General features: G+C 46.3%; 1 protein-coding gene across 2 annotated transcripts in view; it reads left to right on the top strand.

The window, feature by feature from the left end:
* SKIC3 (SKI3 subunit of superkiller complex) overlaps nt 1-15,505 on the top strand; it is a 1,406,584-nt gene that overhangs the window by 728,498 nt on the left and 662,581 nt on the right. For both annotated transcript variants that reach the window (XM_085632495.1, XM_085632494.1), the window contains exons 28-29: nt 5,053-5,130; nt 9,575-9,699. In XM_085632495.1, the coding sequence (XP_085488621.1) occupies nt 5,053-5,130; nt 9,575-9,699 (203 nt within the window). The remainder of the gene's footprint in view (nt 1-5,052; nt 5,131-9,574; nt 9,700-15,505) is intronic.

The following is a 15,505-nucleotide window of genomic DNA, read 5'->3' as shown; positions in this document are numbered from 1 at the left end:
AACTCTCCATGGGGCATCCTTTCCCTTGGATGTGCGCTCCTTCTATTCAGGGCCCTTTACGTTTCGCCTCACTGTTGTCTCGTTTTTCTCCCACTATCTTGCGGGGGACTGTTGTTCCTCTCTGGCAAAAGCACTTGTCGGCGAGTATGCGTACTCTAGACTTTTATTGGGTCACGTTTTCATTGTTTCAACGTTTTCCTTCCTGCTCTGGGTCCGCTCGGTGCTCTTACCCGACGAGTTCGAGCAGGCTCTTTGCCTCATACAGTGTCTGTGGGTCCTGCACCGGTATACTTGTTCCGCCAGCTCTTGGGGTGTCCGACTGCCTGGTGCCCTTTTTGGGCCGTTGCCTTCCTGCTGTTCTGTGCCTCTTGGCTGCTCTGCTACCCTAAACGGAATCCTTGGGTCCTTCGTATGGCTCCAGTGTCCACACGACAGGCTGGGGATCCTTCTTGTCTTCGCTCTGGTTGCTAACGCTCAAATGCTTGTAATTTGCCCTTCACGTATTGTGGCACCATCGCCTAGTCCTGGCGTGTCTTCTACTTTCGTGCTACTGGCATCTTGCACCATAAATTGGTATTCTTCCACTTTTGTCGCTCCTGCCTTGCTGGTGCTGGTTTCCTCACAGCTCCTTTTCACTGTTGTGCATATTAGGCCGGTAGGCAGATTCTTTTGAAGTCATCACCTTTCTTCTACTCGCCATGTCCAGGATATGGTTTCTTCTCAATGTTGGCACTTTCTGGGTAAATGGCAGCCTATTGCATCTGCTGTCCCACGTGCCTTTGAAGGTACAGGTTCTACAGTGTTCTTTCACAGTGTTGTCTTGGTCAACTGGTACTTGTTTTGGCTTCTGTTGCCACTTCAGATCCTGTAGATCTTTCCCACTCTGGGTGGGTTTATCTCCCTTTTTCAACTCATTAACTTTCACTTTGCAACGGCCGCTCTGGCTCTGTGCTTCTTTCTCTCAACCCACTTTCCATAAATGGGTTGTTTCCTGCTGTTCGTGACAGCTTCTATTGCCCTAGCCCCCCATTGCTTCCGCTCTCTTTAGAGCGCCATGGTCTGGTGGGTCACTGTGCTCTGTCCTTATTATGGTGTTAAGTCGCCTTATAGACCACTAAGTTCCTTTCTAGAACTTCATGGGGTTCAGTCGCAGACCTGCCTCCTCTGAGGGTATGGCTTTGGTATCTATTCTGAGTTGAGGAATCTGCGGCTAGACGTCTCTATCAGATGTACGAGTTACTTGCCTTCGGTAACGATGTATCTGGTAGAGATATGGTCTAGCCGCAGATTCCTTAACGCCCGCCCATCATCCCCATTCTGTGAGGACCGTTTCAGGTTGAGGCCTTCTATGCTCACCTCCCTTACAGTGGTTTGGCCGTTTGAACAGTGTCGTACGCTCTTTACTCTCACACAAAATGCTTCATTCTGTTTCTCTACTCCATTCCACCCCTTCTCAGGAGTAGGCGGTGTGTTCATACATTCTGTGTTCTTCCAACCCATCAGCCTGAACTGTACGGGGTGTGATCCGTTTCCGGATATTTCCCGCCTTCCCTCTCTCCCCTTCTCCATTGCCGTTGGGGTCTTTGCCACCCCTGCGCCCTTTTACTTCTGATCTATTGGTTCTGTACATTTCTGGGGTTTTAATTTGAGTTGGGACGTCTCTTTCTAGTGACGTCTTATGGTGACATCTCTTTACTCTTCGGTTCCACACTTGTTCAACTTCACGTTTTTCCTTTATGGATGCGGAATTCTAATCTCTGCCAGGCTGTTTTCCACATCCTTGTCTTCCTTTCACATTGATTGCACCTTCGCTTTTGCAGGGTGGCTTTTCCGAACTCTGCTCTGTTTCGCCTGTCAATGTCTTCCATTTTTCATTCCTATTTGCACACTGTTCCCACATTCTCCGTTTTTTGGTAATGGCTCTGCGTTCTAACGCGGAAAAGGTTCTCTGACGAAAACAGACGCCAGCGCACCGGGAGGGGCATATATGGCTCCACTGACGTCATGTCCGTGGACAACGTCAGGGCGGAGCCAGACAGCGCCGCTTCCCCCGGCGCGCAGAGGTGCTGCTGCAGGAAAAGTTTTCCAGATCCAGTCTGATGCCTGGGAATATTCTAAGTTAAGGAATCTGCGGCTTGTTTTTTAAAAGCGACCTCGGTTCCGGCTTTTATTTCGACTCTCACTTTGCTTTCGAGCGGCAGTTATCTCATTCTCAACAATCAGAACTGTTGCGGCTTACTGGCAGTCATCCCGTATATTGGAACAGTTTCACAACGTGTTACTTGTTGCAGCAACATCCTGTTTCCCTCTCACTTGGGAGTGTAGATAGTCCGCTGTGACCTTCCATTCCAACTTTGAAAACAGATTTCAATAAGCTAAGCCGTCTCAAAGCGCTATTGTTTCAACAAGATGTGGCTCTTAAGTCTGCTCGTGAGACCTTCGAGTTGCAGGTGGCGAGAACATCTAGTGAAATTCACTCATTGCTAAACACCAATCTCCCCCTACACTTTGGGGAATTCATTCACCAAATCTTTAATGCGTCTTTAATGTGTCTGATCCGTTGGGCCAAGCCCACTTTTTTGAAGTTGTGGGGTCCGGCCTTGTAACTTCGTTTCAGACTATTTTTGGAGTAATCCCTGCCTTTATTCATTCCATTTTTTCCAGCGTTTTCGGAGGGTTTCCCCTGCTGCTCCTCCTGGTTTATGGTGTTTTTGTACTACTATTGGTGTTCCGCAATGGCTGCTCGATCTGTGGTTCTACCAAGCCAGGAACAATTGCAGCTGTACCAGGAGTGAATGTGGCAGATTTTTGGTTTGATGCCATTGGAAGCTCTTAACTTCGACTATTCCATTATGCCTACTTCACCTGTGTGCAACCTGTTTTCTACTTCATCCGGTACCCATTTCAATGGGCCCTCGACGTCTGCCTGTCCACTGTGTCACACTCTGCCCTGGATTTTGACCTTTTGATGGGTCAGTTGATGTCCCATAACCAGGACTGTTCCGTGGGTATGCAGCTTTTGTACAATCCTTTACTGGGGCTGGCGACCGAAGTGAGTCCCTGTGCCCGTGCACAGCGCCTGTTGGATCTGAGTTTCATCGAAGTTAACACAGGTTGCCCTGGGATGCTCCTGACGGCCACTGGATGTGAGGAGCATGTATGCTCATTTGAGTTGCTCAATTGGATGGCATCCCTTTTCGCTTTGGAAGGGTCTGACACGTTACTGGAGCTTATGGCATTCCACTTATCACGCAAAGTTTTGGACCCGGATGATGCGCTGTGATTGGATATATTATTGTGTACACATTTTTTTTCCCACTGTATTTCCATTTGCTCAAGGTCATGCCTTGGACTTTGGTTTCAATTTGGCCTTTGGATGAGACACTTTGGCTCTGCTTACCTGTGACTTCTGTATTAGTCCAGTGCTAACATCCTGACCAAGTGGAGGGTGTTGCATATCGCATGGGACATTGTTGTCTTCCCTATGATGGCATGAGCATGTTACAGACTGTCCACTGCTTTGCGCATGTTACTACACATTTATTTTGCATCTGCCTCTTTTGAAAGTTTCACACAAGAACCTACAGTTATTGTCACGCTTGGCAGGTTCCTGGGATTTAGTCTGAACATTGGGAACAAGGTGAAATAACAATGCCCCTTGTTATTCTGTGCTGGTCTGGCCCTAGCACCTAGACTAAACATACAGATGCAGCTTTTATTTGGGAATACGTACTTTGGTCTTATTGGAATACACGGATAGGTAGGACTCACTTGGAGAGGGACCTTTCCAGGGAGAAGAGCATGACCGCACCTATGATGTAGCTCTACCATCTATAGACTGAGGTACTGGGTCTGCAGATAACTCCCATAGATATTCCAGTATATAGTATTCTTGCTTCTATACAAGGGGAGGGAAGTTAGGCTAAGCTTTAATTCACTATGACCGCTCCTTTTATGATTTATGAACTACTTGCAATGCTGACCGTATTTGTGTTATCCATTTTTCTGCTTATTGTGGCACATGTACTGCACACTAGAGCACGTTAGTTAAAATAAATATTTTAAACTTGTTCGTGTCTCTGTCAGATCTTATTGTGGACGAGTACAAGAGTGTGAGCGAAAGGGTGTGTCTTGCAATCGCGATTCCTAAGAGAGTCTGGATTGTTGTGTTCTGGGGTGTCTAATCACTTATTTCTCTGTGAGTGAGTAGGAGGGCAAGTGAGACACCATAGCTAGTCGGTCCCGGGCTCATGGGTACTAAGGTGGTAGGATAACTCAGTCCTTACATACTAAGTCCCATAACCCTACGCCTAGTTCTGTGTTTGTGCAGAATCCCTGCAACAACATGACTTCCCTGGCTGCATATGTCATATGCTTTTTTCCGATGTCTTTGATGCTGTCCCTTTCTTCTCTGCATGCCTCAATGGGTCATGAAAACAGTATCAAGAAAATATGCCCTCATGCCAGTTGATGCTTAATATACTCTGATGCAGTCATGTTCATTGTGCTGTGCCAGCTGGAAAGCTGTTGTTTAGAAAAGGTGTTTCTAGACCGATCTGACATCCTGAAGGATATCCATAAGGTGAAATAAATAACCACCAGGATTATCGAAGGTAAGTACGTTTTTCTTTGTCGGCGTTGTTAGTTTTGAAGCTTCAGTAGCATGTACTGCTATTTGTAACTATTAGTATTGGTGAAATTCTACCCAACTTGACTCATTAATGTGTGTGTCTTATGTTATCTGATAATCACGTTTCCTGTGGTTTTGAGCCTTGACAGTTTTGAAGACAGATGCTTAACGTGCTTGACCGAGCAATTTGAATTGTACCTTTACCCTGCAGGAATGATTATTAGATTTTGGGTAGGGTGTATCGCAATGCAACCTGTAACTTCATCTGGGACTGTAGAATCCTTTGAGTTGCATTGTACATTCATTGTATGTAGATTAATTCTCATGGACTCACACACTTTATGGAAAGCGTATAATGAGGCTCATGTAGAAGACACACATGTCGTTTTTAAAGATTCTTTTTCTTTATTTTAATTTTCAAGGGCGGTTTTGCTATTGCAGAACAGTGATGAAAAAGAAAAATTCTACTCTGCATTAAGAAATTATGGCAGATTGCTTTGGTAAGTGTTTTATTGACTTTGATTTCAGCTGTAGTGATACAAAAGCTGAACTCGACATGTCAGTGGGAATGATCTACACGTCTGTGTGCAGCATGAATTTGGAACAATTTATGTGTGTCCCTAATTGCTGAATACAATAGTTCTTTTGTGTGGTTTCATGAACTATCAAGACATACCAGTTCTAAATTTCTGCATAGATTTTCTGAGCTTTGTTGGAGAAACTGGTGCCGTTAGGAAAGTTGAGGAAAAAAAAAGTTACTGTTTTATTCAATAAATGAGCAAATAGACCGTGAAATGGTGATAAACAAATGCATCCTAAAGCACGTAACGAAACAATACATTTCTTCAATTTACATTCAAGTTATAGTAGTTGCAATGGTTATGTGGGCTGCTCCTAGCTTTGTAGATAGGTTCTTCAAGTTTTGCACACCAGACCATTGCTGCTTGCCACTTGGCACTGGTGAGTGGGTCAGGCGACTTCCTATATCAAGCAGTAGCTCACGCTTTCCCACTCCCCACTAGGGTGCATTCCCAAAAACATCCTCCAATTTCTTTAGGGATACCCAGGAGTGCAATGTGGGGGCAGGAATCAATTGGTCCTTTTATTATGCCACAGAAGGACACAATAAGTGCCCATTATTTTACAAATACCATGTCCAGATCATGTGAAAGAAGTCAAATTCACGAGCATTACATCAAAAGCATAAAGGTGATTGGATTTCCACCAGCTTGCCATAGTCTCTTGTGGGTAAAATATATGGTGTATAAGTGATTACTTCATCTGTGCTGCCTACCAGATACCCAACCTGTTTTGAAAGGTCACATCGTTCAAACACCTCCTGGCATACACTGTGAAGAAGCCATGTACCCTGCCAGAGGGGTGTTTCTTGTCTGGACCTCCGGTTCCACTTGCTGCAACACAGAGCTATCTTCCAGCACTGAAGAACCACTTTCGTGATCTCTGTAAGTTATTCAGAAACAGCATTTCCCTACTGTAAGCCTGCCTGGCCAACTAGAGAGATCTCGACATGAAAAACCAGGTCCTTGCAACCCCAATATCAGTAATTGGGTGAGGTAAGCCTCCTGGTGAGCCCAGACTCAAGTACTGCAAGCTTAGCCTGCAGATGGAGAAGCAGGGTTGCCAGTCCACCGCCTCTCTCTTTGTCCAGGGAAACCAGTAACAATTTTGACCAATTAACCTCTAGGCTGAAGGCCTCCTCATAGGGCTACAGCATCTGGATAAGCTGCGGACCAGTGACATTGGATGACACTTAAAGAGGAGTATGTCATTAGCAAAGAGAGCGATTCGGGGTCTGTGCCTTTGTCCAATTGGAATACCCGCACCTGTGCACCGCACTGCACCCAGGCCGCCAGTTGTTCAATTCCAAAAGAAAATTGAAGCAGGAATGGGGCATCCCAGCCTGGTTTCTCTGTAAATCAGAAAGGACGTTGAAAGGAGGCTGATGACTTTAACATGCGCAACCGTATCCCACATGGAGTGGGTGTAACGGCCCAAGAGACATGCAATCCCAAGCTGGAGGAAGAAAGCTTCTTCTTCCCAAGTTGGTTCAGCTTTTTGGATTCCCTATCCAGTGGAATGTTAGGGAATGGGCCCTTGGAGGAAGAGGCTTGGACCACAAAGCTCTCAGGGGTGGGGTGTTGGGAGAGGGGAGTGTAGTCGCCTGGGGCTGGGCGGTGGCGTCGGGCAATCATCCTATCTATAGGAGCCCCTGTGTTGGGCTTGGACCAGGTGCCCAAAAGGCTGTCTGTTAGGGTTTCATTAAACGGTAGCAGGGGCTCTGAAGAGCTCGCTGCCAGTTGAAGCACCTCTGTCAGGAGGTTAGTCTTGACTGCCACCGTAGGTAGCTCGAGGCTGAGAGCCTCGGCCGCCCTACGCAACACCACGGCGTAAGACGCTCCCGCCTGTGTAGCCATGGTAGGAGGAGACATCATGCCATGGTCTAGTGAGGTATCCAGACCACTGGCTTACCCCAGTTCCTCTCTCCAGTCCGGTTCACAGCATAACTGGTCAGTTAAAGGGTCTCTAAACCCCTCCCAGTCCTCCTTACCCTCCTCTGGCTGCCAATCTGGTCTCAAAGAGCCAGGGTAGAACAGGGGCACAAAAGTACCTGTCTGCGCTGGATCCCGCGTCGGTCGATGCCGGTCCGGCTCCGGGTCTTCAACAGGATGGGGATGCGGTGCCTGTGGAAGCAGCACCCGGGGAGGTGTAACTAGGTCGACCGGCGCCAACACGGATTCAGGCCTGGATCCAAGGGGACCCTGCGGCGCCGAGGCCGCCGGCGTCGAAAGCCTAGGGCCCCCAACCGTGTCCACGGGGCCCGAAGGCACGCCGGCAGAGTCAGGCTGCCCAGAGATGGCATGCATCGCTTTGTAAAATTGACAAAGCTGGGCAGGGGTTGCTCCAGGTCCTGGGAAGGGAGGGAAACCCGGAGTTGACCCTTCAGGCTCTGCACGCTAAGCCACAGGTGGGGCCCCACCCGCATCCCTTGTCGAAGGACGGGGAGAAGTGAAGAGCGATGATGCTTCTTCGAATTCTTCTTGTGCTTCGATTAACCTGACCCCGAGTGCGAAGACTTAGATGAAGAATGATGGTGCTTCCGCAAGCGGTCCCTCGACCTCCTACGCAACAGGGACCTTGAGCGGCGCGGAGCCCACTGCCGGGTCTTGAGAAGCTTTCGGGACCACTCCCACAAAGACTTCGGATTCATGGTCAGGCAGTCGGAGCACGACTTCGGGTTGTAGTCGCGCTCCAGGCAGAACAGGCACACGCGGTGCGGATCTGTCACCGACATCAGTCCAGATCTCAATCAGAAACTTGATTGAGATCTGGAAAACTGCAATTTGATGATAATAGTAGTAACTTATTTTTTTATATAGTGCTTTTCATGCAGTTCTGCCATTTTTATATTGTGCTTTTTTAATCCAGCTCAGCCATTCCTTAGCTCTGTAAATAACACTTTACTATTTTTTTTAAATCTTTTTTATTCAAGAATAACATAACATTGCATCAATTTAGACTTCCATTAAGTATGACATACAGTACAAATTCAAGTTCTGGTAATGGGTTATCGTACAAAAGTCACACAGCATTGTTCCACAGTTAAATCACTTAAATGTCTTCCTCGTCCGCCACAAGGGAAGGGGGGAGGCAAACTGGAGTGCAAAGCAAATCTCATCTCTCATTTCATGGGGCCCAGATTTTTGTCCATTTATGGGGACAACCCCTACTTTCATGAACAGCCTTTTCCGCTTGCATGTACCAGTCCATATCAGACTCCCAGTCCGTGTATTTTAACTGGACTCCACTCAAAGTTCTAGCTATATTGCGCTTTACAACCATACAGCCAAATGAAACCAACCTCTGCTCAGTATGTGACAGTTCCGTGGCCTCCCAGATGTTTAACAGACAGAGCCGGGGGGGAAACTTCTATAGATGAATTACAGATGCGGGACATACCTGCGAGAACCTTTTCCTAATACCTCTGGAGGACCGGGCATTGTCACTATTGATGAATATAGATACCAACGTCTCCACACTCACGGGACAATCAGGGAAATCCAATACCCTCATTTTGACCAATACCGTGCTGTTATAATAAGTCCGATGCAACAATTTGAGTTGTATAAGTTTGAATCTTTATCTTATCGCTACCTCGCGAGGTGAGGCCAATGCCTCCCGCCAATCATCATCGTCCAAGTCCCCTACGTCGTCCGCCCATTTTGCACGTACTTTCTCCTGAGCGTCTGGTGTATGATTGAGAATCTTGCGATAGGTCAATGAGATGGCTCTCTCTGGAAGATATTCTTCCAACAATCTATCCTCCAGAGGCGAGGAAATTGGCAAATCCGAGTACAACGCTTTACTGTTACCCATTTAATAATTCTCAACATGAAGATATTGGACTCATGGGGGACTGAGGATGCCTTGAATAGATTGGAACTTGTGCCCTTCAGATCACTGCAGATGTTAGTAGTGAGCATAAACTTACTATGGTCTCTGTTGCAGCATAAATAAGATGTGAATCTTGATGACGGATCCAATTACTATTTGTCAGCAGCCCTGTTTTTTCTGTTATGATATCTGCAGCACGCTTAACTTTCCACAACAGCCCTGTAATAGGTGGGGATGAGAAGAATGTGCATCTGCCATTGAGTGAAGGAAATTAACAGGTTCACTATTGTGATGGGTACTCTAGTTGGAATGGGTGCATGTAGGTTATCACTTTTCACTCCTTTTGTTCCTATGACGTCTGCATAGTACCTTGCTTTTCCCACAAGCTCAGCAGGCCAGAAGTTAGAAATAAACCATTGCCTTGTGTTCTTCGTACTTATTGTCTCAAGTATTTACATTTGTGCTGCACTCTTCAATAGCTTTACGATAATTATTTTAAAAACTTTTCAGTAAACACTGTTTTCTTTATAGCTCAACAGGGCATTCTGATAAGGCAATTCAGACTTACTTGTCTATCCCCCTGACAGAATTTGATGACATCACAGGACTTGCACTTGCTTATTTCAAGAAAGGATGTTTACAAGAAAGTTTCAAGGGTAAAGCTCCACTGTCTTTTATGTTCATACTGTTTAATACATGTTTTACCTGAAAGATGAGGATGGAGTTTAGCTGTAGAATGCAGGTGTTATATTTTTTTATCTCAGTATCCACCAGCCCTTGCCAAGAATGGGCACTGTTTGATCAGAATTATAAATTGTGAGCGCTTAACTCATTACCCTTTGCTCTACAATTAGATGGTGATCCCTTCTTGCACTTCTCCATCTCATGATGATTCGGTTTAATGTTTTTACTATCAAGAATATACTTTAAGTGATTTTATCATCAATGTGTGAAATTGTCCAATGTTAATTTGCGAACTAAACATCCCAATAGGCCAAACATTTTGAAATAAAGATTATTTTATGGAAGTTAAACATTTTCATTGTCTTATGTAAGCAATACCTTATTTATATTTGAAAACCAATATCAGTGATTGTCTTTAAAAAAGAAATATGTTGAATATGTCCTTTACTCGTTCCACTACCTTCATGTATCCTAGTCACGCATGCTTAATAGCATAGGAGGAGTCTCCAGTGATCACTCCACAGGCACTCGTTCCAGCATGGATGGGGCTTGCATGTACACTCCAGAGGAGATTGCACAGTAAAGTGTGGAGGAGGACATTTCCAGAGCGATGTCCTTCCATAGCCCTTGAACTGTGACCATGGTAGTGAAGATACCTCCACTCAATAGTGGGGAGTGCTGACCTGGAGTAGCTGCAGAATTGAGGCCTCTGGTCTCCGGAAGAGCCGATTTTCCACATCAATCTGCTCCAACTGATGGCGATTTTCCTAGCACTGAATGAATTCTTCACTTCCATTTGCCATTGGTCATACACATCTTGACAAACAATATGACAAGAATATGTAATGTCAATTGGTGGGAGGGAGTAGTGGTGTCCCTTTCTCTCAGTCAAGAAGCTCTGAGGCTCTGGCCCTGGGCTCAAAAGAACAGAATGTGGATGGTGGCAAACCGTCTGGTGGGTTCACTGATCAACGGAGCCAACGACCTGGGTTGGCATGATTTTGCTGGCCATGAGTTGTATTTACACCTTGAGGTTGTGAAGATGATTATCCTATAATGGGGCGTGCTTCACGTTCATCGTTTACGTCCAGCATCCGGTGCAAGGAGACTTGCGGGATGTGTTAAATTGAAGTGGAACCTGCCTCTTCACACCCTTGATTCCTCCGGTTCTGAGAAAGATCCACTTAGACCGAGCCAAAATCATCTTAGTGGCTACGGATTGCCTGAGAAGGGTGTGGCACACTGACCTTTTTAACCTTTACCTGTGCCCCTTGCTCTTTCTTACTCTCAGGGTGGATCTGCTCTCCCAGTTGGAGGAGCAGATCCTCCACACTAATCTCTGGATCGTACACCTTTGTGTGGATAATGAGAAGGGACACTTGACTGCCTTCCATCTGCCTGACGACATGTGGATGTGATTTATCTGCTCGTCGTTCCTCCACCCAATCTATTTACTCCTAGAGATGGCCCAGGTTTGTTGCTTGATGTCCAGATAACCAGATTCATTGTTTGAAGCGTGGCTGTCTAAAATTCCCAATTTTACACTTTCTATGGCCTAGGAAGAATGTGCCATAGGTATGGTAAAGGGGTATTTAGAAACTTTTGTGGCTTTCCTTTGACTCCCAGATCAGTCATCTCTCTTCAAATCCCCGATTGTTTTACAATTCTTGAAAAGTTTAACCAATATGTTTTCTACTGCCCCATTTGTTATGCCACAGTGGGATTTGAACCTGGTTCTTACTTTTTTTAATGGGAGCTCAGTTGGAGCCCCTTCACAGTTGTGTCCTAAGACTTTAAGCGATTAAAACAGTTTTTCTAGTTGCCATTACTTCAACGAGGCATGTTGGTGAGTTGCAAGGGTCAAGCGTCCCTTCACCACTTTCTTTCCCGACATGTTGGCCCTTAGAATCAGTTCTGCTTTCTATCCGAATGTGGTGATCCCTTTCCGTCAATCAATCACTGTTCTAGCATTATTTCCCCCACCTCACTCAACAAAGGGGGAGCAGAGGCTGAACAGGCTGTATCTGAGAAGTTCTTTGAGTTTTTATATCATTAGATGTATAAAACTTCTGTGCTGCTTACCTGCTTTTCATGGACTATATAGGCAACAATAATGGAAAAGCAGTGCAGAAATGTACCTTGTCTGGGTGGTTTATTTGGTGTATTAAAATCTGCTATGCCAGGGCCCAGAAAGAACCACTAGAGGCGATCGGGGATGCACTCTACGAGAGCCAAAGTCTCAACATCTGTCTTGGCTAGGCTAGTCCCTGTAGATGACAAGTGCAGTGAAGCCTCACCTTTGCAAAGTAGTACTGTCGGATACAAAGGTGTGGCGGGATGCGCATTTCGTATGATCAGTGCTATATGACTGCCTAGTATAACCATCTATCAATGGCTTTAAGTGGTTTTTGCTTGGGAATCTATTCAAGAGGTGAGGAATCTGTAGCCAGAAGTATCCAGCAGAGGAACATGTGTGAGAAGTTGGCCTGGTATATGGTGCTCACTAGTTCTAGTGATCCCCTTGTACCATGCCAAGCAACCCATATGGTGATTGGTTGTAAGTCAACCTTATAGACCAGCTATCCTAGTAGCGTGGACAAAAGCAATCTTAGGCTAAACTCTAAAGGGCGTGTTAAGCCAGCTGTTTTACTAACATATAATCCCTTGAACACCAAGTGAAAGGACACCACACAGGTTGTTATAAAAATAAAGTAAGTATTTATTTCTTCACAAGACACCCCTGAACTCTTTATGAGATCAGGGAGCTAAGCACATAACATAACTCTTAGGAAAACACTTTAAGTTGCACAAATTACAACGGTGCCTTAGGGGCACGACAAACCATATATTAAGAAAATGGAATGCGAATCGCTAGAAGGTATGTAACTCGATCCAGAGGCTAGAGGACCGCTAGCACTACCCCACTAATACCTTAGGTTAGGAGCAGGAGGCCTAGGGGACACGCGTGCAGAGTGGGAACTCACACGCGGGATGCGGAACAAAGTCTATGGATACTAGCGGTTACAAAGTTACGGTTTCTGGACGTCTCCGACCAGCTAGGACTACAATGAAAGTGGAACTGGGCCCTTGGATAGTCAATCCCTACTGGAGCACCGAAATGCTCACGTTACCTAACCCACGGGCCGCGGGTGCATAGGTGTAGAAAGGTGTCGGGTTTCCTCGTTGAAGTCTATGGCGCCGGAAGGAAAGATGCTGCAGGCGAGCTGGATGGAGGTGTCCGGATGATTCCAAGGATGGAAAAAGAAAGAAAAAGACCTGAAAGCAGAGCAAGCGTATGATACCTTACATGACATGTTTAGATAATGCCAAGCCAAAGTTACCCTAACCGCGAGGATTATAAGGCACTTAAAAGTATATGGCATGGCACTATCATGGAAACTGCTAAAGGGATGGATCCCGAAAGCCGCAGACAGGCTCAGCTCATGCCAGAGCACCATCTCACACGGACGGTTCCAAGCACTCTGCCTTCAGGATTGTTAAGGCCTGCCATAGCAGTAACTGATAGGAGATCTGTGTGACCATTTTGGGTAAGATATAGGTATACTATATCTAAAGCAAAGGGTGATTACACCACCTTGCCCCAGCTGTTTGTACAGCCAGTTGTGTCTGTTTAGATAGCCAGTCCAGGGGTGGCATAATACATGCTGCAGCCCCTGGTAGGCCTTGGGTACACCTCTGCCCTGGTTACAGGGACTCATGAGAGGGCCCAAGTCAATTAAGTACATGGGTACAATAAGGTGATCCTTACCAATTGGGTATGTACCTAGGGTACATGGAGTCCATTTTAAAGAGAGAGCAGACAGCCTGAGACCCTGAATGGCAGGATCTCAGGCCAACTAAGTCGAAAAACCAGCTAGACACTAGGCAAAAAGTTGGGGGTAACCATAGTCCGATATCCACCTTCCTACAACATGTACTTACCTTTCCTAACTATGTTCCTCATGAATACTTCATCTACCTGCATATAACTCACCTTTTTTCCTACCTCCCCATTTCATGGGTGATTATGGACCAACATAATTGGGTGCCAATTTTCTGTTGTTGCACTACGTATGCAATGTTATTGTCATCCTGTTGCTTCGGTGGTGTGGAAAAAATGGATGGGAAATTGAGCTCTGTATGACAGTGAGTGCGCGTTCTGTGGTCAACGACTTCACAGGTATGTCGCTTCTGGCATTAAATGGAGCCGGGTACCCCTACTGTCAGGGAAGAGATATGGTGAAATGTTTTCTTATAGAGACTTCTAGCTGCAGATTACTCCTCTTTTATATATTCCCTAGGCGTCAGACTGGATCTGGAAACTTTTTCATAGTACCTCTGCGCACCTCACGGACTCTGTTCTCTTCTGGTGGTAAAGTGCAGGGCCTAAACGGCACCAATCTCGCTCGCTGATTTCTGTTCTTTTCATTTCTCACCTCTAGACACTGATCCAGTGCTTCTTTCGTCTCTCAGAGATGTTTTTTTCTCAGATATTTCTCTAATAAATGTTCAACAGTGTGCAAGGGATGTTCCTGGTTTCCATGGTCTTCAGCTACTCAGCACCATATCAAAGAGTTTCACTCAGCTACGCTCCAGCTCTTTGATTGTCTGCCGACTCCCGCTGGCGCGGCTTTGGGCCACATGGAGCCGAGAGGCCCACCACCTGGATTACCGCATGCTGGTTTGTACTCCGTGCTAGCCGGACACTCTGTGCCGATTCAGGTTTTGGCTGGTGTACCAGTGCTGCCCTTGGCGCCGTTACTCAATCCAAGCCCAGGCACATGGACGCTGATGCCGACTTTGCCACCTGAGATGGCAGCCCTGGTTGTCCTGACGCCGGTATAAATTAGACCGACATCTCAACCGAATCTGTCAGAAGAATCTGCACTCGACTTACCACCATTCAGCAATGTTCCCTACATTCTCTGTTTGAGAACAATTCTGATAAGTGTGATGAGTTTGCTCAGCCCAATGCTGATGACAATTGGTATGAGTACTCACAGGATGCTGGTAGGCTAGACACCTCTCTTGAGTAAGCCCTTTTCTCCTCTACTGAGCTGGCCATGGAATAATCTGTATCCTACGCCATGCTTATGCATAGGGCCGCTGAAGTCCTTGACCTCCAGCTTCTCATAATGGATGGGAAAAAAACAGTGTCCTGAGAGAAGTCCTGCAGCCTGGCCAGACTGCTTCTGTGCCTCTCTTACCTTTAAAATAGGCCTTGATCGAGACCGGACTGGGGATTTGGACTGAACCTGATACTGGCCCTCCATATTGTCAGACACCATCACCCTGCTGAAGTCGACACAGCCTTTTTGTCGTAGCACCTTGTGGTGCAGAGCCTTATGGTGCAGGCCTTCACCAGCTGTACCAGCCCCAACAATTTTCCAACCACTCCCCCTAACAGGGGGAGTCTAAGTGAGTAGAGATATTCAGTTAACTCCTCTTCTCTTCCTCTTTACCCCTACAGTCCATTAATGCTTCCTGCTTACTAGGCCGCTACACTCATGCCCTCTGGTGCAAGTCCTCCCAGGTGTTCCTGAAGCTCTTCGCCCTGTTCTGCTGCAGGCCATTCATGATGCAGCCTCGTATGTTTTTGCGGCCAAGTTTGTTGTGGCTTGGACGCCACTGACTCTGTTGGATGGCCTATAGCCACCAGTGTTGCTATCCGTCACCATATGTGGCTACATTCAGCTTGGTGCTGGGGGAGTGTTCAGTTCTCCCTGATTGACATGCCATTCGGCGACCAGACTAATTCTCCCCTTGAACATTTTTAAA

Source organism: Triturus cristatus, chromosome 2_1 (assembly GCF_964204655.1).
Source record: "Triturus cristatus chromosome 2_1, aTriCri1.1, whole genome shotgun sequence".
Taxonomy (NCBI): domain Eukaryota; kingdom Metazoa; phylum Chordata; class Amphibia; order Caudata; family Salamandridae; genus Triturus; species Triturus cristatus.
The sequence above is the reverse complement of the archived record's forward strand: the minus strand, read 5'-3'. Positions and strand labels throughout refer to the sequence as shown.